The following is a 23,416-nucleotide window of genomic DNA, read 5'->3' on the forward strand; positions in this document are numbered from 1 at the left end:
TTTCGACTATAAGTGTTTTCCAAACGTAGGGTCTTACTCTTGACCCATTTTTGGGTCACAGACCAGGTTTTATGAATTAAAGTAAGGTAAAGTTTTTTAAATCAACAGATTTTCAGAAATTAAAGAAAAGGAAAAGGAATACAAAAGATTTTCAGAAGATTTTAAGAAATACATTTTTTAAATATGCATACTTTATAATTCATAATGATTTTTCTTAAAAGTTTAGGTCCCAGGAAGTCACCAAATGTATCTTTCAGGTCTCAAGCTGAAAATGTTTGGGAAACAGTTATGTTCTAGAGAAGATAGCATTCCCTTTATAAACGGGACAACTCACAGGGCTTGGTAAACAGGACAGGTGAAGTTCTTAAAGCTGAGGCAGTCGAGGAGGCTTATGGGAACTGTAGGCAGCAGAGGCAGCAGTTTGATCTGGAACCACATCCTGATGAAGTCTGGGTCCTCCAGGTTCTCCTGGGTATCATCGACTCTGACATAGTGAGGTTGCTACGGGCAGCACAGTGCATGAAACGGGCCACATTTTCCACTGCGTTGGTAAGCTGGTAGAAGAGATGGGGAGAAGGATAATGGATGTACAGGCATGACTTTCCTATCCGACGACATCTAGAATAGAATTTGGAATCCTTTGTGTAATACATTTAAATTAAAGAAATTCAGAAACAATTAATAAAGCCTTCTCACGCCACATGATCTTTCTTCAAGGGTGATGCTGCAAGTGTCCTGGACCTCAGTGGTGTCATTGCCCATGTCCAAATAGCTGTTCAACAAGCAAGCACAATAATCAGCATCATATTCATAGATAATGGACAGTGGACGAAACAAGGGACTTACAAAGGACATAACCTGCAATATTTCTGGATGGCCACCAGAGGGTGCCCAGAGGCTGACCTTTGTTATCACTCCAAAAGCAGGACATTGTTGACCTTTGTCTTGTTAGGTTCACTATCACAAAGTGACAAATTCCTTGTGTCGGTTTGTATTTAAGTTCCCTTTAATAATTTTAACTTTGTTCAGCCACCTACCCTGTGTTCACATCTTAGTAAAGGGCTTGTGTTTGTCTTTCCTTTTGTAATCTTTGTGTCCTGCCTTGCTTAGGTCACTTGTTTAAGGTTACAATCAACAATTCCAGTTATTACTCACTCAATATTTGCTATCTCGCATGTAATATTCAAAGAAACGTTTTGAGTTAATCCATAAATAAACGTTGCCCTTTTGTTGATTTCCATTATTTTGTGTTGTGTTGTGTTGAATGTGAAAGGAAACAGAAGTCCACTAACACCACCGGCACTCTTAATTAAACTAGTTCGGCTCATCCAGGAAAATCTGTGACTTTGGTCAAGACTAGCCTGCACAACATAATTGGAAAGACATGGACGCTGGACTGTACATGCATCTACTCACTGTATGAAAGAATATGAATTGTACTTACAACACTTGGTGGAAGGCATACTTGAGGGTCAGGGAGTTGCCCATGGGGTAAGAATCTCTGTAATAGTGGCGGTACAACATGGTTGAACCAATCCTCCACATTTGTCACATCAAACTCTTCCATTGGTTGGGCTATGGACGTATTATGTGGCGTGTACATGCCAGCCAGCTCAGCTAGGGTCCAGTTCAGCAGGGTCTGGGTCAGAGTCATGCTTCCGATCTCGGATACATTTCTCTGGAGAGCAACAGATAGATAGGAATGTCAGGGTCATGTCAGGTTAGCAGATGTAATATGCATAACCATAATAAACTAGTCATATAAAAACAAGTAATTGGCTTCTCATATATGCATATAGTATATGTATGTACGCTGTATGTACCTCACGTGTGAGAGACACAAACTCACTGACGAGGCTCCCAACAGGTCTGAAAGCTCCCATCAACCCATTCACCACCTGCAAGTGTTTCAAAAAGAACAAAATAATATTGTTTAAGGTTATGAAGATTACCATCAACAATCTGGTAAAAGTTTAATTGGATGAAAGAAATGTATAATATTTAAAGCTATGCAACCTCTCTGAAGCTATTCTGTGGTGGTGGTGGTGGTGGTGGTGAGTAGGGGCTATGTGAGGTGTATGTGTATCCGGGGGTGGAGGTGGGGGTGGGCCCAGGACCACCGGTCATCAAGCTGTGGAAGATCAGGCTGAGGGTCCCGTTGTCCAGGCCTGCAACCTCAGGCCTCAGTAGCAGCTCAGCCTTCTGTTCTGGAGACAGCAGGTGAAGAACCTCCAACTGCAACCCGGAAGACACGGAGAGAAGGAAGGTCAATTCATAGACAGTGTAGGGGAAGTTACTTTTAATTATTACACATGACTTTCAATTAAAAGTAATCATCGTCTTCACTTGGACCACAATAACAAAGGGTGGGTGTAAAAAATGTATCTGTCACCCCCCAGACGTTACGTTTCGCGTCCGGAGGAGCAAGCCGTTAATTCAAACTATACCGTTGACGTTTAATTGTTTTGTTTTGTTTTAGTTTTTTTTATCCCAAGAGAACAGTCAAATAATGACAGTTACAAAAATATAAGCCTGTATTTGGCCTCCCAAAAGATGCATAACAAAGAGGCATCAAATAGAACAAATAGACCAATTGCAAAATATTCATTTTGTGAACGTGAACACAGCTTCTGAACCATTCCTTAGCTCCATCGTCACAAGACACACAATATGTACAAGATTTTCATACGAAAATGGAACATTTGTGGTAAAATACGAACATTCGTGGTAAAATATATACCATATAAATAAAAGGCCCTGTTACAATGTTGAGCAGAAACAGGAGCACATCTAGCATAAGACTGAACTAGAATTTTCACAATTCAGGGCAATTGCAAAGTGTGGTTGCGCCGACGCAGAGTTCTGGGTTGCGGCCATGGGGGTCCAAGGAATCCATCGTCACATAGTTCACAGTCCAGTCTCCAGTGGTGTTGAAGATCTCAAAATAAATTATTGTTAAAGCAAACTTGCCTTTTTTTTTACCTTATTGTTCTGATCTGAGATATTGAGAGGAGACAATACCCTGTGTATATAGAGTAAATGGCATATCTGCTATTTGCAAACAAGTTGTAAATACTCAGAAGACATTTCACGTTTTCCTTATATTATGATGTCATGTTTTGTGAGTATAAGATTCAGCACCTATTTTCCCCCAGCCTGATAATAGATATTAAATACCTTGTAATGTACATGGGAATGTCTCACCATATAATACATGTGGAACCATTACGATACATGTCGACCTGGCTAGTAGCTGGGTTGAAGCCATACCATTTTGTATATTGTAAAATAGATACTCCCCAGCATATCAGGCACATCAATGTTACTGAATGGCGTCAATACCACAATGAAAAACTATTGTTTAGCCTACATTGTGACAGACTTGTCATCACCAGGCAGGAGTTTTGGTTAAGCTCTAATGTCCATGTAGATTGCTTCACAGTTTTACACACAGTAGAGGGATTGAAGTCCATTTTGTCCAGCAGGCAGAGATTATAGTCTGACAACACTTTCAATTACAAGCTTTGACACTTGCATGGATCAAACCGTTAAGTGGATAAGTTGGTCAAATAAATTAAAACACCAGATTGTAGAAGGCAAATTTTTTTGTCAGTTAAACAAAAAACTTTTGTGTATTATGTTCATATGTGTATGGGCTTAGGTATTAAGAGATGTTACATTCCAAAGTTTCACTTTTTGTTCAGCTTTAGTAGTGAAGAACCCTTCTGATTATGAATAGTAATTCCAAAAAAAAAAAAAACACACATCTGTATTCATTGTAAATGTTAAATACATGCGACTAAATACATTACCAAACATATAGATTCACTTTTCAACCACATGGTAAAAAGAATAATAAGTAGAGACAAAGCAGAGCAGATATAGTTTAAAGTATTTATTAACACAATTGTATTATTGGTACCTTTACTGTAAGCAACACCATCAATATATTTGGTATAATGTCCTATCAATTATTGTTATTATAGTTGTTGTTATTATGATTATATATGTAATAATAGTATGGTTATATTTTATGATTCTATATATAGGTTAATTATAGTTATTATTGATAATTATACAATTATATAGTATGGTAACTATTACAATGCCTGTAAACAGTTTATTATTGACAGATATATTGTTGATGCTATAATGATTATTATTACTACTATTACTGTTATTATCCAAAATTATATTCTAACTTTTAAGTAAATTCAATATTTTCCAGGGTGAAGCAAAAAACCCGCCTCCTATTTCAGCCAATTTAGGAGTGCACGGGGAAAAAAATTCTTGCACCGACCCATTTGTTAAAAAAGGGGATCAAGCAAGCTCCTGGTAAATATATTAAAATATTATTAAACAACATGTAACATTCTGAAAAAATAGGTACAAATTGTAGGGCTGCAACTATATTGATTAAGTTAATTATCTCAAAGTGTATTTTGTAGATATCTAATTTTGTATTTATCAATGAATCAATGTGTAACATTTTCCATAATTATTTTGGGATTACATTTATTAGTTTAATTAGGAAATTAAGTCCTATTTTAATAAGTGTATATTGGCTGTTTGAATAAAATTACATTTTTTGTCAAAATGAATTAAAAAATAATTTAGTCTTAATAAGTGTTACAGTCTTACAGCCCTAAAAACAAATGGTGAGTTAAACATTTACAACATGCACATGTAAATATAAGGTAGTGGGTCATGAAAAGGCAGTATACAATCCAAAATAGTTTGTTATGCATTTGTTAGAATTGATTATTTCATGTGTGAGTTTGTTATTAAATTCAGGGATGGCCAATATTGTGTTATAGAAATTGGGTACTACCGGTTCACGAGCCACAACATAAATGGAATGCAATTATCTTAGAAATATGACAATTATTCACAAAGAACATTCCTGAAAAGTAGAAAAAGGTTAAAGGCAAAAAAACATGTCAGTGCTGGACGGCTTCTGAAAAACAGGGAAACAAGTGTTAGTGTTCTTTTCAAACAAATGCTTCACAATCAATAGTTATGAAAAAAGACAAAACAATGCTACAATATGAATAATACTGTGATTTATGCCTTGATTTCATGGATTTATTTTTGTTTTTGTGGCATTCCTAAGACAATAATTTGATGACCGTGTGTATTTCCGGTAGGAGACACAAATAATCTACTTTGTGTCTCCTACCGGATACATTAGCTGGTAGGAGACGGGAATCAAATTATTGGCTTAGGAATGCGACAAAAACAAAAAATAATCCATGGATTCAAGGCTTCATAGGGTGTGCAATTGATAGAAAATAAGTAATTTTTTGGGTGAACTCCTCCTTTAAACACTGGCCCTGGAATGACCCAAAGACACGTAGGCACACAGAAGTGAGCATGTTTGTATGCCAGGTACTTATTAAAGCATACTTTCAAATGGAAACGAATATACTAAATAATACATTGCATCCACGACGTGAAAACACAGCAACTATACCAGTTAACTACACCACTGTACCAGTATGCAAACACAGTCTTACTTAAGTAGGGGTGCGACTGCTATTATACTGCTTCTGGGTGAATACAGTAACTGCCTTTAAAACTAAATTGTGATTTTGAGAGACCAATTTCATCCAATCAGGAGAGAGAACTCATACAGGACACATCCTATACAATCAAGTTGTTGATTATGGTTGGATGAAATTGCCAACACACCCTTAATTTTCTGTTTAAAAAGGACCTGCAGAGACAGGCTGTTCCCTGTTACTAAACAAACACAAAGCAATGATGGCTATCAGCATATAGCTTTCTATAAACTGGACAATAGCAAAGAAACAGTGCCAAGATCCATCTTGAAAAGTGTCATATTGTGCTGAAATATTGGCCACATATGGATAACCACACCTCTAATCACCCCCCTATTATCACCTTTCAGTCAGCTGACTCGTCCACGCCTTTATCTCCTCCAGGCTGGATTACTGCAATGCACTACTCATCGGGATCCCTAACAAGAGCCTCCAAAGGCTCCAATACATCCAAAACAGCGCTGATAGGGTCCTGATGAGAGTGCGAAAATATGACCATATCACACCCACCCTCCGCTCACTTCACTGGCTCCCCATCTCCTTCAGGACCGAATACAAGATTTCCCTTCTCACCCATCAGTGCATTTACGGCAACGCCCCCCCCCCCCCCCCCCTACCTCAAAGAACTCCTCACCCCAAAACCTGCCACCCGAAGCCTCCGCTCCAACAACACCAACCTTCTTGTCGTGCCTGACACCAACCTCCGCACCATGGGCGACCGGGCCTTCTGCCACACAGCCCCATGTCTGTGGAATGCCCTCCCAGACCACCTGAGAGCGCCACAGTCCACTGATGCTTTTAAAAATTGACTAAAAACCTACCTTTTAAAAAAAGCATTTTTCTAATTTTTCATGGACTTTGTTTGTTTTTCGTATTGAGTTATAATTTCTAAAAGTTGGCCCTTTAGTTTAGCCTGGTTGGGTCTATTGTAATTGTTTTGTTGCCTATGCTGTTTTTATGCTCTGTTTTTAATCTGTAGCACTCTGACATCCGTGAGAATGTAAAGTGCGTTATAAATAAAATGTATTATTATTATTATTATTAGCTGACAACTATAGAAAATGTAAGCAACATATACTTGTCACCTGAATACCAGTGGTTCTCAAACTATTGTAATGTCAAAGAGCTTCCATTTTTTAGCCTATGCATTAAACCATAGACCCCCACAACCTAGTATTTGACCCCAAGACAATGTCAATAAGCCAACATTAGATAGTTACCTTGCAGTAGGCCTGGGATGGTGTGTCTGTCACCTGGGTCCGCAGCAGGAGCTGTAAAAAAAATAAATACAATATTTTAGACACAAAGCTATGAAAGTACATGCATATCAATAGACAATAGCAGATCTACAAGCTGACAAGTGTCCAACAAGCTGACAAGTGAGCTTGTAAGCCTACAAGCTCACAACATGTTGCATTGTGAGCTTTTAGATCTGCCATTTTCAAATAGCCAAAGTTTAAATGGGGCTGAAGTGGTTAATGTACCCTATGTTTTTTTAAACAATAACCAAAATCTACAAAGTAACTAAAGTTTTCTAACAATTGTAGTGGATTAAAAGTACAATATTTGCCTCTGAGCTGTAGTGGATAGAAGTACAAGTACAGTATTTTTCTATGCAAACTGATACAGTAAAAATCACTGTTTTTGCTGGCAGCAGTGGCACACCCCTCCTCCAGTCCTGTTGACATTGTTCCTACTGCACTCTTAAAAGATGCTTTTAACTGTCTAAGCCCCTACTTCTTATCCATCATCAATAGCTCCTTAGTCTCTGGCTGTGTGCCTGATCACTTTAAGCATGCCATTATCCAACCACTCTTAAAAAAACCAAGTCTCGATCCACTAGTTCACTCCAATTATAGACCCATATCCAAACTCTCGTTCATTTCTAAAGTCTTAGAAAAGGTTGTTTGTAATCAACTTTTACATTTTCTTAATAACAATAACATTTTTGACACGTTTCAGTCCGGTTTCCGCCAGAAGCACAGCACTGAAACTGCACTCCTCAGAGTCTCTAGCGACATCCTCATGAGGGCTGATGTTGGTGAGTGTTCAGTGCTGTTGCTGCTCGACTTAAGCGCAGCTTTTGACACTATCGATCACTCCATCCTTCTAAATAGGCTTCAACAGTGGGTGGGATTAAACGGGTCGGCCCTGGAATGGTTCTCCTCCTATTTGTCAGGGAGAAGTGTGGCTGTCGCTGTTGACAGTTATGCGTCCTCCTCAGCTCCCCTGACCTGTGGGGTCCCCCAGGGCTCCATACTTGGTCCAGTCCTGTTCTCCCTATATATGCTACCCCTTGGTACTCTTATCAACACTTATGAAGGTATGTCATATCATTGCTACGCTGATGATACACAGCTGTATCTCTCATTCAAGCAAAACAACCTCAGTAAACTCACAGTCATGCATGACTGTTTAACCGGCATTAAAAATTGGATGGCACAAAATTTCCTACAACTTAACCCAGATAAAACTGAAATCCTCATCATAGGCCCCGAGTGTAGCTCAGATGCAATTCGGCTGTCCCTTGGTTCTTTGGCTACTAATGTCACACAGACAGCAAAGAACCTGGGTGTCTTTTTCGACAACCAGATGAACTTTGAGTTCCATGTTAAAAAGGTAACTCAGTCATGTTTCTACCATCTGCGCAACATTAATAAAATAAAATCAATTATCACGTCTCAAGACCTGGAAAAAATCATGCATGCATTTGTCTCTTCCCGTCTTGATTACTGCAACGGACTCTACACCACTCTGAGCCGTGCGTCACTATCCCGACTTCAACTAGTACAGAACACGGCGGCCAGAATCCTCACCAATACTAATCGCAGAGCACACATAACACCAGTATTAGCCGCACTTCACTGGCTTCCAATTAGGTCCAGGATAGATTTCAAAATTTTGTTAACCACCTATAAAGCTCTACATGGGCTAGCGCCACTTTACATCACTGAGCTACTGCCCCCTAAGGAAAATGTGAGGTCCCTCAGGTCCTCTGACAAAGGCCTCTTGAAGATACCCGCATCCAATCTAAAAACAAAGGGTGACAGGGCCTTTGCAGTAGTTGCTCCCACACTGTGGAACGCCCTTCCCCTGGCTTTAAAACATGCTGAGTCTGTTGAAAGTTTTAAGAGAATGCTTAAAACACTGTTGTTTCGTAAGCACTTTGAAGTTACCTGACTCACATAGGTCAACGCTTTGTTTTTATCCTTGCTGTTTTGTACTTTTCACTATTTTGTACTATGATACCCTGTTGGTATCTTGTTAACTGTATGTATTTTTGATTTTGTATTTTTGTATTTTGTGTTCCATTGTACAGCACTTTGTAACACTGTTTCGAAAGGTGCTCTATAAATAAAATTTACTTACTTACTTACTTACTATTACACTGTTCATATGGCAGTCAAAGAGTTAAGCTACAGAGTATATATATTGGCAATGCCTCCTTAAAAACGGACAATGGACTGACCACAAGAAAATGTCCATATGCTAACATTAGATAGTTAGATCTAAAAGGTTTTGATTTGCACATGTGTCATGTTATGTTAAACAAACCTTGCAGTAGTGCAGTCTGGGACGGTCCCCTCAGTCCACAGCTGTGTTGGCCAAGATATCAGATCCGGTGTACAGCCACGCCACAGCTGAAAATGTCAAGCAAAAATACTGTATTTTAGACACAAATATATATTTGTCACTATATAAATATAGTGACAATAGCAGATCTACAAGCTCACAAGTTATCTACAAGCTGACAAGTGAGCTTGTCGATCGGCTATTTAAAATAAGGCAACAAGTTTACAGTGAGCTTGCAGATCTGCTATTTTCCAAACATTAAACTCACAGTGAGCTTGTAGATATGGAGAGAAGGAGAGAAGGGGAGAGGAGAGGAGGGGAGGGGATATATATCTGCTATTTTTGAATAGTCAAAGTGTAAAATAATGCTTTTTAGCTCAAATGAAAAAGTGACACAGACGCTTCCTCAGGTCTTAGTGGGTTAATGCAAGGCAGTTGAAGAGCCACATACATACATACATACATACAGCCACATATACAATGGCCTCACGACACTGGGTTTCTGTGGTTAGCTGGTTTTCCTCACAGACGGGAGCTCTGTCGCCAGCATTTGGACCACCTGTAACAGTGTAGAAACCACATATACTGCTGCAATACTTTCCAGTGATATGCATTTACTATAAGGATCCATCTTCACAGTTGCTAGACAGTGGACTGGGGGAAACATGACATGTTGCACTGGTTCTTCCTGTGTGTGTGTGTGTGTGTGTGTGTGTGTGTGTGTGTGTGTGTGTGTGTGTGTGTGTGTGTGTGTGTGTGTGTGTGTGTGTGTGTGTGTGTGTGTGTGTGAACATGTGACTTCAGCCTTAAATTCTAGCTACAATCAAAATCACACACCCGTCAGTGGCTGAACATTTCAGCTCTTTTTTTGTCCCTCTGATGCTTCTTTTTGAAGTGATTTCACTCGCCATGCCAGAAACCCACTCCCATCGACTGGACTGTAATACTGTTCCTAAAACACAAGAAGAAAAGAGGGGGGGAAAGTGTCATTTGGTTTTAATGAGCATGTGTAAATGTGCGTTAGACTGGTGTTTTATGTACTTACATAGCCCAAATTTCCCTGGGGATCGGCCAGGTATGGGAATAAGGCAGTGATGCCCTGTGCATAGTCCTCTTTAACACGCCTTGAAGGACTCGTCCTACAGTACACACACACACACACACACACACACACACACACACACACACACACACACACACACACACACACACACACACACACACACACGTATGAGATCCAAACAAAAGTATTGCTGTGCCGCTGCCTTCTGCAAAAAGGAGGATTTTGGCCTGCACCAAGTACAACCAAAATTGTGTATTGGGTGCATAATTTTTAGATGACAACATACCCATGTTCACTTGCCATGTGTGCAACCAATATCTTCACCATGTCGCGTCTTCTAGTATCCGTTAGGCTTTTTGTCCGAGCATACTCGGTAAGGATCCTCTCTCCGCCAGGTCTGTCCTTCAGATTTTTTTCAACCATCTAAGTGGAAGTAAAAAAAAGGGAGGGGAAACACAGGGATAGACAGTAATATTTTAAAGCACTGGTCAGGGTTCCCACACATTTTTACCTGGTCATTTTCAAAACTTTTCCATAACTTTTTCACCCTATTTCCAGGCCTATATCAATCGTATGGTGGCAATAATGAGGCTCTTACTCCATCAATGCCCCAAGACAGACCTCGAGCAAAGGCGTCACGCGACAGAACAGATCTACAAGCTAACAACGTTTGTTCTTAGCTTGTAGATGTATTATTTTTGTTACGTGATGTTCTGTATAATAGGCAGCTCTCACGCAGCACTGCATTTTACCATGTTACATATTTCATGAAATGTCAGACATGTTTTTTATGAACAAAATCAATAGCCAAAAACTATGTATATCCAAACATCTTCAAAAACATTTGATGAATTCCAAACATTTTCCAGGCCTGGCAGACAGTTTTTCTCATTTCAAAATATATCCAGGAAATTCATGACCGTGGGAATCCTGTTATTAACTGTAAAAGTACATAAAGAAATACATTCCCGGTTGTCAGGGGCAAACACTCTAAGAGAAGTTGTCAAACAACATTTACCTGTATGTGGAATGGTCATTGTGAAAAATATATCAGTGAAAGATTATATCAAAAAGTAGCTTTTTTTTTTAAATTGAAAACATATTTTACAGGGTAGATTGGGGTTCCCAGAGATGAAGAATTGACCCCAGAGATGAATTGCATCAAATGGGGGTCTGTGGCCTAGTGCACATAAAAATTAGGGGGGGGCGGGTCCTTGAAATTCAAAGGTTTGAGAATCACTGACCCGTACAGACAGTAGAATGGGTGTATGTGTACCTGTGGTCCAAACATGACAGCGGCGGGTGCTCCCATCACGTCCGTTCCGGGCATGCGGCGACGGATCTTCTTGCAGAACTGTCTGATGTCGGAGCAGGAGGTGTCCAGGTCCTTCGGCAGGATGCAGAGGCTGGAGCTCTCCTGACCGGCGGTCAGGAAGGCCCGCAGGCGAGCCGACGCCACTGCCACACAGTCCAGGCCACTCTGGATGAACTGAGACACACCCATGGATAAAAGCAAAATACAATCTCACGACTGAAAAAGGTTTGTATGACCAAGTCGTAATGTGTGATTTGTGAAACAGTCGCAGGCGCATTGAGAGCATAGGTGCGCAACATGATGCCATAGAAGACATGCTGGCTTCTATGGAATACAAATGACTGAAATCAGTCGTGGCGAGAACTTGAATCCATGCACACCAGGCACTTATTCTCTCTCTCCATTCCCCTGTATCTCAGGGGCGCCCACCCTCTAGAGCCTGGTTCTGCCCAAGGTTTCTTCCCAATAACCACATGAACCCTATTCTGGGGCAAACATTTGATGACAATGTATTTCAGTGTAGAGCGAAAACAGGAGTGGATCTAGAATAGAGTTCTTGGGAATCCAGTCAACTAAGTTGACTGGATGGATTCAAGTATAGGGTTCAAGTATAGGGTTTAAGTGGTTAAAAGGAGGGTTTTTTCCTTGCCACTGTTGCCAAATGTTCTCTCAGGGGGGGAAACGTTGGGTCTCTGCTCTATATGTAAACTGTCTTGAGACAATTTGTTAAATTTGACTATAGTGCCAAATCACAACAGAATTAAAAAAAAATCACCAAATTACAAAATAAACTTCCTTAGTCTTATTTTGTTAGATCCGTTTGTCTTCACAGTTGCAGTGTACGTAGCTTGCTTTCGGCTTTAACGGGCAAGGGTGTGACCGTATTAAAGGTGCAGCAGACAGCAGCAAACGGTAACCGCCTTCCATTCCGACATCTCGCCACTCCGACTAGTGGCTTCCGTGTGCGGTTAGGGTTAGGGTTAGGTATAGGGTTCGTTAACGTCGGAAAGGCGACATGTAACCCAGCAAACACCAACAAAAAAAAAAAAAAAAAAATCACAAGGCGTTGAAATACCTTGATGTGGTCAGCCAGCTGCACGGTGCAGTCCTCTGTGAGCTCCGCCAGGTGGATGCTGTACAGATGTTGGAGGACACAACAGTAGTGAGTTACTTACAGACAAGTAACAAGCATGAATACGTTGAATGCGTATTAATGCAGACCAGACACATGCACAGTTGTTCAATGGAGAGAGAGACACACACACACACACACACACACACAAATGTGTGCATGTTTTAAATGCTAGATGGCAGCCTAGAGGTCCTGTATTGTTGTTACCTGGTAGTATTTGATGGCCTTGGTGAGTGGCTCCACTTGAATGGTCTCATCCAGCTGGTCTTTGTGCAGCAGGTCGATGAAGTAGTCCAGAGAGCGCTCGTGGACGCTCATTTCAGAGTACAGCGTGCCCATCCTCTTAAACACCTCCACACTGCAGCCACTCATAGCCCTGGATGAGAGGAGCACATGACAATGGAAGGACAGATAATGTTAGAAGTGGCGAGAGTGGAGAGACCGATAACGTTAAGGTTTTTGTGATACACAGGACTAGGGATGGGTATCGTTAGGATTTTTACGAGTCCGGTTCCGGTTCCGGTTCTGCTTATCGGATCCGGTTCCGATCGGTTCCATATTTTGGTTCCAAAATGGTAAAAAAATAAGAGGTCAAATGTTTATTTAATAGAGATGCACCGAATGGAAAATTCTTGGCCGAAACCGAATACCGAATACAGGAAACACTTGGCCGAAAACCGAATAGCCGGAAATTATTAATTTAAAAAATATATATATATACATTTTTTTAAAGTTTTTTTTGTACCATTGCTGCCATGGCTGTGCCTCTGTTGTAGAGCTACATGATTATGGCAAAACTTATCATAACTATAATGGGTCCATATTGAGATCAGTTATTTAAAACATTTATTTATTGTGTAGAATTATTGATTTACTATTGTATAGTAATAAAATACAATATGCCTCAAAACATTACCCTGCCATATTCAAGAAATTTAAAAAAGGCATTATAATGTCTGCATTTGCATTATTGCACACACAGCCAAAATGCATTAATAATATTAGGTCTGCCATTCCTTCCTTTTGAAGAAGTCACTTTCAGTTTCATTTTTGAAAGACACACACACACACACACACACACACACACACACACACACACACACACACACACACACACACACACACACACACACACACACACACACACACACACACACACACACACACACACACACACACACACACACACACAAACAGAAGCGTTCACAGCTGGTGTTAATTATTTTGCCCTGCGCGAGTTCTTAACTAGCGCTGGTTTTCCAACTAATGTTACACCCTCTGACATGTGGATTCTAGTTTTCAAGTTGACAACAGCAAATCTTGGTTACAAAGTTTGCTGGTCAGGTTATTCCTTCCCTTACTACTTCAGTTCAGATGGTGGTGAGTGAGTTAGGGGAGAGGGGGGGGGGATGCGGGGAGAATGTGTCTGGGCTGAGTGCGCCCGTAGAGAGCAGCAGCTCTACTCCTCCATACAGAGAGACGCTACTGATGTATACTTCTCCATACATAGGTGTTTTACCGGATTTGTGATTTTTGCTCAGATTGTGCTGTTTGTGTAGGACTTCTAACGCCTTTGTTTGAACGGCTTTTAGCGCATCTAGGAACCGATATGCAGAACCGAAATTACATATTTTGTTTGGGTACCCGGTACCGACAATTTCTTTATCGGTTCCTACTTGGAACCGTATTTCGGTACCCAACCCTACACAGGACGCTCAAAAGTAATGCATTAAGTGTGTTTTCAAACCAGTAGTGCGTTTGCTTTGTTCAGATTCAGGGACCAATATGATACAATGTCGCACTTTCCCTTGCAGCAAAAATAGCAGATTGTTGTGAGCTTGTAGAATTGCTAGTTTCACTATTCGTCATACGGTATGACGGTAAGTATGTAGGGCTTAAGTAGTTAACAGAGGACAAAACTTATAAACTAAATACGAGCGAGAAAAGTTGTCTCTCATTGGACTGAATTTTTATTGAAGATGTTCAATACATTGGGAATAAAGGTGTTCAGTTCTGGATAGCAACATGGAGCATTACCAGAATCTTTTAATTTATTTGGAATCTTGTTATAACGTTTTAGCATGGTGGGTATTCTCCAATGACAACATTCCCAATTTAGTCTCTCATGTGCGATAGTCACTCACTGTTCATATTTGTGCAGAGTGGCCTGCAGCAGGCCCAGGGAGTAGACCAGTCCTGAGGCGAAGCTGAGCTGCTCTCCACGGGATCCCCTCATCGCGGTTCCCTGCAGGGGGTCACCGTTCAGGTCAAACTTCTCCTGGGCCTGCTTGCTGATCAACTCCGCCTGCAGGGGAAATGACACACGGACATGTTGGGAACAGGTGGTAAGCAGAGCCTGAGCGATACATCGGTTGGCTGATATATGGCCATTGTTTTACTTATTTGTCGACGATCAGTATTGTAATTATGCAGCCGATGTGTCCCAATGTTTTACCACTTTCAACAGAGTGTCCCTATTTGGGCATGTCATTTTAAGTGAACATTAACAAACGTTTTCAAAACAATAACAAAAATAGTCGATCTACAAGCTCACGACACATTGTGAGCTTGTAGATAGGCTATTTCTGAAAATGTATGAACAGGGCTTATGTTGTTAAACACATTAAAATACTTTTTTTTTTACAAAAGATCGGTCAAACATTAGTGGTCTAGGACTCTCCAAAATCAGGATCGAACCCATGTGGCATTGGTCAGACTATTTTTTTCGTTTTTTTGCAGATCACACACACCTTGCAGATGAGCCTTGGAATGAGCAGCAGCACCAGGATACAGTCGTGGTCTCCTCCATGGCGGAGGAAGGACTCAGGCATGAAGGCGGTTAGCCTGGCCCACCTCCATCTTCCTCAGTTCCATCTCGATGGCCTGGAAGACACACAGTCAAGGTTGGGTATAGAAGTTAGGAACCATATCCAAACTGCCAGGTACCCATGAAAATGAAGGAATCGGAATTGATAAATATCGTAATAATTTTAGGATCCAGAAATGATTATCCTAATTCTATGATAAGAGCGGTTACTATTCATTACTCTTCTTAAACTTTTATTAATGTAAAACTTTTAAACTAAATGTCCATTGATGCCATTAACAAGAATTATGATCACGTAAGCCTAGTGCTCAGTTAAACTGGATACAACCTTTTCCAATCCATTTCTTTCCAGTATGGCTTGGCTTGAGTTTTGTGGTAGTGGTACCAAAGTGTCACTTTAGACATTTTATTGTCATTGGATTGATTCAAATCCCCATCAACTCCCAATCAGATTCCTATCATTCTGACATTCGTCTCAGCCGTACATTGGCATAAGCTTTGGTCTCTGCAAACTTTATCTTGAAATCAAACATCTCTGCAGGAGGATGCAGCAGGACCTGTGTTTATGAATATACTTGAGGGCCACGTGTCCCCATAAGTATAGTAGAAATTGACCTTGTGAAGGCCATTTTCCTGGACACCACAAGAGAATTTGTTAACAAAGACTTTTAGAGCCAAGGTTACAATTAGGAAAAAAATCAGGTTGGGGTCAGAATTAGGATTTAGAGTTAGGTTCAGGGTTACAAACGGCAAAAAAACTCATGGGGGAAAAAATGCATTTAAAACGAAAATCCATCCTAAAATGTTGCGGTAAGTATAGTAGTACAACGTGTATGTGTGTAGTGATCTATGCACCTGCAGGCTGGCAGTGAGCTCTCTGTACTTGTTGATGGTCTGCTGGTAATCGGCCATGGTCTCCTGGGCAGCCTCAACTCTCTCTTGTGGGCCTCGCGGACCTTTCCCCCGCTCATGTCCAGCTGCTCTCTCAGCTCCATCTCAGTCTCCCTGCCGTTCTCCTGGAGCTCGTCGTTCATGTCATTAATGGCCTCCTGTTGGGAGGACAGAAGAGGGGACCGACCGTCATGTGTGGTAGTACATACATTGTAAGGCGTAGAACAAAGCCAAATGCAGTGGTGGAAGGAGTACTCAAATCTTTTTACTTAAGTAACATTATCAATACTACAATGTAGGAAAACTGTTACAAGCTAAAGTCTGGTATTCAAAATTTACTTGGGTAAAACTACAAAAGTAGTGGCATCAAAATGTACTTAAGGGATAGTTCACGCCCAAAATGACGTTTTCTATCGATTACTCACCGGCAGCGGTTCTGTATGGAGACACAAAGAATCTCCTTTGTGTCTCCATACGGAACCGCTGCCGGTCATCAAATTATTGGCTTAGGAATGCGACGGAAAGTTATTTTCGGGGTAAACTATTCCTTTAAAATACCAAAAGTAAAAGTATTCCTTATGCAGAATGTCCCATTTTAAGTTTTCAAAATGTATACCGGTACAAATCTTTTGTAAATAGCAGATCTACAAGCTCACAACGTGTCACTTCGTGCCACGCTGCAAGCTTGTACAACAATTTGGGGGTCCTTGACATGAAAAGGTTTGAGAACCACTGAGAGGGCGTTTGTAAAATGGGCCTCAGGTCTTAATGGGCTACAGTATGAAACACTGATTGCATGCAAGTCGGGGTGAAGAACACAGGTGCACTGACCAGGTCAGTGACCGTCTCTCTCAGCTCCCGGACTTTCTCCTCCAGGTCCAGGTTCCTCTCCGTCAGGGTCTCCACCATCTCCACTGACCCCAGCGCAGCATCCACCTGTGACACACACACACACACACACACACACACACACACACACACACACACACACAATCATTACAAGAGGCACATGGTTTTAAAGTCAGGTACAATTATCCATATCCATTTAAATGTCACTTCACCCAATCCCATTCACTAATATCTGCAAATCTGACAGAATGACATTCATATCTGCAAAGGAAACCTGTTTAACCCAAATGGTTTGCCTCTTAAAATTTTTCATCACTTTGTATTGTGTTTCTTTTGCTGTGCTTTTGTTCTTTTAAACATTCTATTTTTTTGACAATATCAGCATCAGCAAATACAATATTTAACCACTTTCATTCAACGTCCCGTCCCAATTTTGGGCATGTAAGTGATATTTGTCACTATATAAATATAGTGACAGGAGAGGAGGTTAGAAGAGGGGAGAGGAGGGGTGAGTCGGGCAGGCGTTAGTGTCAACCCCTGGGTGACTTACAAGGGATTGCACGTTTGTCAATCACAATGAAGTACTTGTGAATCACACTCTTCTGGGTACCCACAGCAAGCAGATAGGGTTGAAGGCTCTCTGTGATGCTGTCCAGATGCCCATGGACACTGGTCCCAGTCTGTGAAAAGAGAACTTTTTTAGTCTTGCTATTAAAATTAGTCACCGTTTGCAAACAGTTTAGAGCCGGATCGCAATGGGATGTTTTGGTCACGATTAGGTAGCCTCCAGAATCACTTTTATTGCCACAATATGTAAGATGAACCATAAGGACATTTTCTGCTGTATAATTTATATTCTGCAAAATGTAAAGGACCCCCCAAAATGATATGAATTTGGCCGCGGACCCCCGTCTCAAAACATTTTGTTCCATGGACCCCCAGAAGCAAAGATTTGAGTTATTGTTTGCTTTAAAAGAATATATATTTTCAAAAAATAGCAGATCTACTGTGAGCTTGTATATCTGCTATTTTTGAATAGTCAAAGTGTAAAATAGTGCTCAAATGAAAAAGTGACACAGACGCTTCCTCAGGTCTTAGTGGGTTAATGCAAGGCAGTTGAAGAGCCACATACATACATACATACATACAGCCACATATACAATGGCCTCACGACACTGGGTTTCTGTGGTTAGCTGGTTTTCCTCACAGACGGGAGCTCTGTCGCCAGCATTTGGACCACCTGTAACAGTGTAGAAACCACATATACTGCTGCAATACTTTCCTTTTTTCCAGGCCTGGCAGACAGTTTTTCTCATTTCAAAATATATCCAGGAAATTCATGACCGTCCTTGAAATTCAAAGGTTTGAGAATCACTGACCCGTACAGACAGTAGAATGGGTGTATGTGTACCTGTGGTCCAAACATGACAGCGGCGGGTGCTCCCATCACGTCCGTTCCGGGCATGCGGCGACGGATCTTCTTGCAGAACTGTCTGATGTCGGAGCAGGAGGTGTCCAGGTCCTTCAGCAGGATGCAGAGGCTGGAGCTCTCCTGACCGGCGGTCAGGAAGGCCCGCAGGCGAGCCGACTCCACTGCCACACAGTCCAGGCCACTCTGGATGAACTGAGACACACCCATGGATTAAAGCAAAATACAATCTCACGACTGAAAAAAGGTTTGTATGACCAAGTCGTAATGTGTGATTTGTGAAACAGTCGCAGGCGCATTGAGAGCGTAGGTGCGCAACATGATGCCATAGAAGACATGCTGGCTTCTATGGAATACAAATGACTGAAATCAGTCGTGGCGAGAACTTGAATCCATGCACACCAGGCACTTATTCTCTCTCTCCATTCCCCTGTATCTCAGGGGCGCCCACCCTCTAGAGCCTGGTTCTGCCCAAGGTTTCTTCCCAATAACCACATGAACCCTATTCTGGGGCAAACATTTGATGACAATGTATTTCAGTGTAGAGCGAGTTCTTGGGAATCCAGTCAACTAAGTATAGGGTTTAAGTGGTTAAAAGGAGGGTTTTTTCCTTGCCACTGTTGCCAAATGCTCTCTGGGGGGGAAACGTTGGGTCTCTGCTCTATATGTAAACTGTCTTGAGACAATTTGTTAAATTTGACAGAATAAATTTTAACAGAATAAAAAAAAAAACACCAAATTACAAAATAAACTTCCTTAGTCTTATTTTGTTAGATCCGTTTGTCTTCACAGTTGCAGTGTACGTAGCTTGCTTTCGGCTTTAACGGGCAAGGGTGTGACCGCATTAAAGGTGCAGCAGACAGCAGCAAACGGTAACCGCCTTCCATTCCGACATCTCGCCACTCCGACTAGTGGCTTCCGCGTGCGGTTAGGGTTAGGTATAGGGTTCGTTAACGTCGGAAAGGCGACATGTCGGAAAGGCGACATGTGACCCAGCAAACACCAACAAAAAATAAATAAAGACAAAATCACAAGGCGTTGAAATACCTTGATGTGGTCAGCCAGCTGCACGGTGCAGTCCTCTGTGAGCTCCGCCAGGTGGATGCTGTACAGATGCTGGAGGACACAACAGTAGTGAGTTACTTACAGACAAGTAACAAGCATGAATACGTTGAATGCGTATTAATGCAGACCGGACACATGCACAGTTTTTCCATGGAGAGAGACACACACACACACACACACACACACACACACACACACACACAAATGTGTGCATGTTTTAAATGCTAGATGGCAGCCTAGAGGTCCTGTATTGTTGTTACCTGGTAGTATTTGATGGCCTTGGTGAGTGGCTCCACTTGAATGGTCTCATCCAGCTGGTCTTTGTGCAGCAGGTCGATGAAGTAGTCCAGAGAGCGCTCGTGGACGCTCATTTCAGAGTACAGAGTGCCCATCCTCTTAAACACCTCCACACTGCAGCCACTCATAGCCCTGGATGAGAGGAGGACATGACAATGGAAGGACAGATAATGTTAGAAGTGGCGAGAGTGGAGAGACCGATAACGTTAAGGTGTTTGTGATACACAGGACGCTCAAAAGTAATGCATTAAGTGTGTTTTCAAACCAGTAGTGCGTTTGCTTTGTTCAGATTCAGGGACCAATATGATACAATGTCGCACTTTCCCTTGCAGCAAAAATAGCAGATTGTTGTGAGCTTGTAGAATTGCTAGTTTCACTATTCGTCATACGGTATGACGGTAAGTATGTAGGGCTTAAGTAGTTAACAGAGGACAAAACTTATAAACGAAATACGAGCGAGAAAGGTTGTCTCTCATTGGACTGAATTTTTATTGAAGATGTTCAATACATTGGGAATAAAGGTGTTCAGTTCTGGATAGCAACATGGAGCATTACCAGAATCTTTTAATTTATTTGGAATCTTGTTATAAAGTTTTAGCATGGTGGGTATTCTCCAATGACAACATTCCCAATTTAGTCTCTCATGTGCGATAGTCACTCACTGTTCATATTTGTGCAGAGTGGCCTGCAGCAGGCCCAGGGAGTAGACCAGTCCTGAGGCGAAGCTGAGCTGCTCTCCACGGGATCCCCTCATCGCGGTTCCCTGCAGGGGGTCACCGTTCAGGTCAAACTTCTCCTGGGCCTGCTTGCTGATCAACTCCGCCTGCAGGGGAAACAAGGAGAGAATTATTCTCCCAACAAGAGGCTCTCTCTGTTTGTTTGGATCAACTCTTCCCCTAGAACGTAATCAAAATTATACCACACAAGAGACAAAAACAAAATACCAAACGTTGATCTGGTTCACTGCCACACAAGCTAATGACTTAATCTGTGTCACACAGCGCTGGCTCTGAACGAAAATATTTATTCCTGTCTCCCCTCCTACAAATGACATTAGTGCATGAGCCAAAAATATCTGTGACCGCCACTGCTGTGTCTGCATTATGAGGGTGTGAATGTGTGCGTGCGCGAGTGCGTGGTGTCATGAGCACCTTGGTACTTACCTCTCCATGCACACTCCTGTCTCATCAGTGTAGGAATTTGGAGACGGAGATGCTTGCTTTTAAAACTTGACTTTGCATCATCTCTGCCACCCCAGTAGCCCCCCCCCCCCACACATACACACACCCACACACACATATCATCACTCTCTGACCCTGAAGCAGCAACCTATCAATGATGCAAACCAGACATTGGCAACACAAAGGGGAGAAGAAGAGCTTTGTACAAAGTGACAGTCCCCCATCAGAGATCAATAGAAGGCACTGATGTCATCCCAATGGTCTCTTGAGGCCCCCGGGCCTTACTAAGCAGCGTGCATGAAACAAATACCATTTGTTGGGGGCTTTCTTTTGTCTCGCTTTGCGTATGCTAACAAGGTCCTCTTTCGATTGACCCCGATTTCCATGGGTTGACCTGTGAGCCGGCTTTGATTCGTGCCAGTGATAATAAAACAATGCATAGCATGTTAAAAACAATGGAATCAGACCTGCGGGCAAGGTTACCGGCCGTCAGTCGCTGCTATAATGAAGATTACAGGATGGATAATTGCCCCGATTCTTGCCTTGTCCAAAGGTAATTGGACCCGTTCAGACTCACTGACTACTAGTAATAACATTGGTCTCCATCAGAAGTCTCTCAGGATGTATTTGTGTAGCTACAGTACCCAGTAACCTGTGCTGCTTCCATCATGTCTGGGAGCCATTAAAATCATACCTCCTGACATCTGGAATCTGGGATTTTCACATTTCTACTCTCTGAATTAACACACCAGGTTGGGTCTATTTTCCATTCAGTGGCTCAAGGTATTTTTATACTCTGGACATTGGAACCTTTTTCCATTATTTTTCTCCACCTTTCTTGGTTTAAAAAGAAAAAGAAAAAGTTGGCCCCCGTAGGAGATTTCAATCTCCCGTCTGGGATTAAATTAACAAGATTGGCTGAGTTAGTGTGGAAATGATTCCGTGATAAAAAAGAAAATATTCACGTGGAGTTGAATCACGGTTGAATAGTTAATCGTGAGACCTTACACACAGTGATTTCATGCCTTTTGCAGAATCGAGTTTCCTGTGACTACTCACATCCTATTACCGGAGAAATATGATCAAAGGGCAGAAAATGAAATGAAAAAGTTCAAAAGCAGAGTGAAACCAAAGCTCAATGTCATTTCAACTGCAAGGTAATGTGCCTCAATGTTGGCCAGGTGACTCACATTTAGTCCACTCTGGCTCTGCTTATTGAGTCATCGCTGTCCCTTCACTCCACTGGAGGAGATCCAGGACCTTACCTCTCCATGCACACTCCTGTCTCATCAGTGTAGGAATTTGGAGACGGAGATGCTTGCTTTTAAAACTTGACTTTGCATCATCTCTGCCACCCCAGTAGCCCCCCCCCCCACACATACACACACCCACACACACATATCATCACTCTCTGACCCTGAAGCAGCAACCTATCAATGATGCAAACCAGACATTGGCAACACAAAGGGGAGAAGAAGAGCTTTGTACAAAGTGACAGTCCCCCATCAGAGATCAATAGAAGGCACTGATGTCATCCCAATGGTCTCTTGAGGCCCCCGGGCCTTACTAAGCAGCGTGCATGAAACAAATACCATTTGTTGGGGGCTTTCTTGCAGACCGGACACATGCACAGTTTTTCCATGGAGAGAGACACACACACACACACACACACACACACACACACACACACACAAATGTGTGCATGTTTTAAATGCTAGATGGCAGCCTAGAGGTCCTGTATTGTTGTTACCTGGTAGTATTTGATGGCCTTGGTGAGTGGCTCCACTTGAATGGTCTCATCCAGCTGGTCTTTGTGCAGCAGGTCGATGAAGTAGTCCAGAGAGCGCTCGTGGACGCTCATTTCAGAGTACAGAGTGCCCATCCTCTTAAACACCTCCACACTGCAGCCACTCATAGCCCTGGATGAGAGGAGGACATGACAATGGAAGGACAGATAATGTTAGAAGTGGCGAGAGTGGAGAGACCGATAACGTTAAGGTGTTTGTGATACACAGGACGCTCAAAAGTAATGCATTAAGTGTGTTTTCAAACCAGTAGTGCGTTTGCTTTGTTCAGATTCAGGGACCAATATGATACAATGTCGCACTTTCCCTTGCAGCAAAAATAGCAGATTGTTGTGAGCTTGTAGAATTGCTAGTTTCACTATTCGTCATACGGTATGACGGTAAGTATGTAGGGCTTAAGTAGTTAACAGAGGACAAAACTTATAAAC

General features: G+C 41.8%; 1 protein-coding gene, 2 long non-coding RNA genes and 1 pseudogene across 4 annotated transcripts in view; all 4 read right to left on the minus strand.

Annotated features, from left to right (window-relative positions):
* Nucleotides 1-492: 492 nt before the first annotated feature.
* LOC311063299 lies at nucleotides 493-1,469 on the minus strand. The gene is made up of 3 exons (XR_014602573.1): nucleotides 1,445-1,469; nucleotides 697-772; nucleotides 493-554 (listed from the first exon to the last, which is right to left on the minus strand). It is a non-coding gene; the product is annotated as an uncharacterized lncRNA (long non-coding RNA).
* Nucleotides 1,470-4,013: 2,544 nt separating this feature from the next.
* On the minus strand, nucleotides 4,014-17,295 carry LOC311063289 (dynactin subunit 1-like). Its single transcript, XM_084082661.1, has 4 exons — nucleotides 17,194-17,295; nucleotides 16,327-16,520; nucleotides 6,782-6,832; nucleotides 4,014-6,033 (listed from the first exon to the last, which is right to left on the minus strand). Exons 1-3 carry the CDS (start codon nucleotides 17,269-17,271, stop codon nucleotides 6,811-6,813), a joined length of 294 nt encoding a protein of 97 aa, XP_083938787.1. The 5' UTR covers nucleotides 17,272-17,295; the 3' UTR covers nucleotides 4,014-6,033; nucleotides 6,782-6,810.
* Nucleotides 9,117-10,530, minus strand: LOC311063298. Its single transcript, XR_014602572.1, has 5 exons — nucleotides 10,484-10,530; nucleotides 10,180-10,273; nucleotides 9,972-10,086; nucleotides 9,594-9,693; nucleotides 9,117-9,202 (listed from the first exon to the last, which is right to left on the minus strand). It is a non-coding gene; the product is annotated as an uncharacterized lncRNA (long non-coding RNA).
* A 446-nt stretch (nucleotides 17,296-17,741) lies between the features above and the next one.
* LOC311063068 (dynactin subunit 1-like) overlaps nucleotides 17,742-23,416 on the minus strand; it is a 28,235-nt pseudogene continuing 22,560 nt past the window's right edge. The window contains exons 7-11 of the transcript in view: nucleotides 20,665-20,825; nucleotides 19,966-20,134; nucleotides 19,688-19,756; nucleotides 18,623-18,835; nucleotides 17,742-17,891 (exon numbers count right to left, since the gene is read on the minus strand). The product of the transcript in view is annotated as a dynactin subunit 1-like (transcript). The remainder of the gene's footprint in view (nucleotides 17,892-18,622; nucleotides 18,836-19,687; nucleotides 19,757-19,965; nucleotides 20,135-20,664; nucleotides 20,826-23,416) is intronic.

Source organism: Gymnoscopelus microlampas (assembly GCF_963454915.1).
Source record: "Gymnoscopelus microlampas genome assembly, chromosome: 16".
Taxonomy (NCBI): domain Eukaryota; kingdom Metazoa; phylum Chordata; class Actinopteri; order Myctophiformes; family Myctophidae; genus Gymnoscopelus; species Gymnoscopelus microlampas.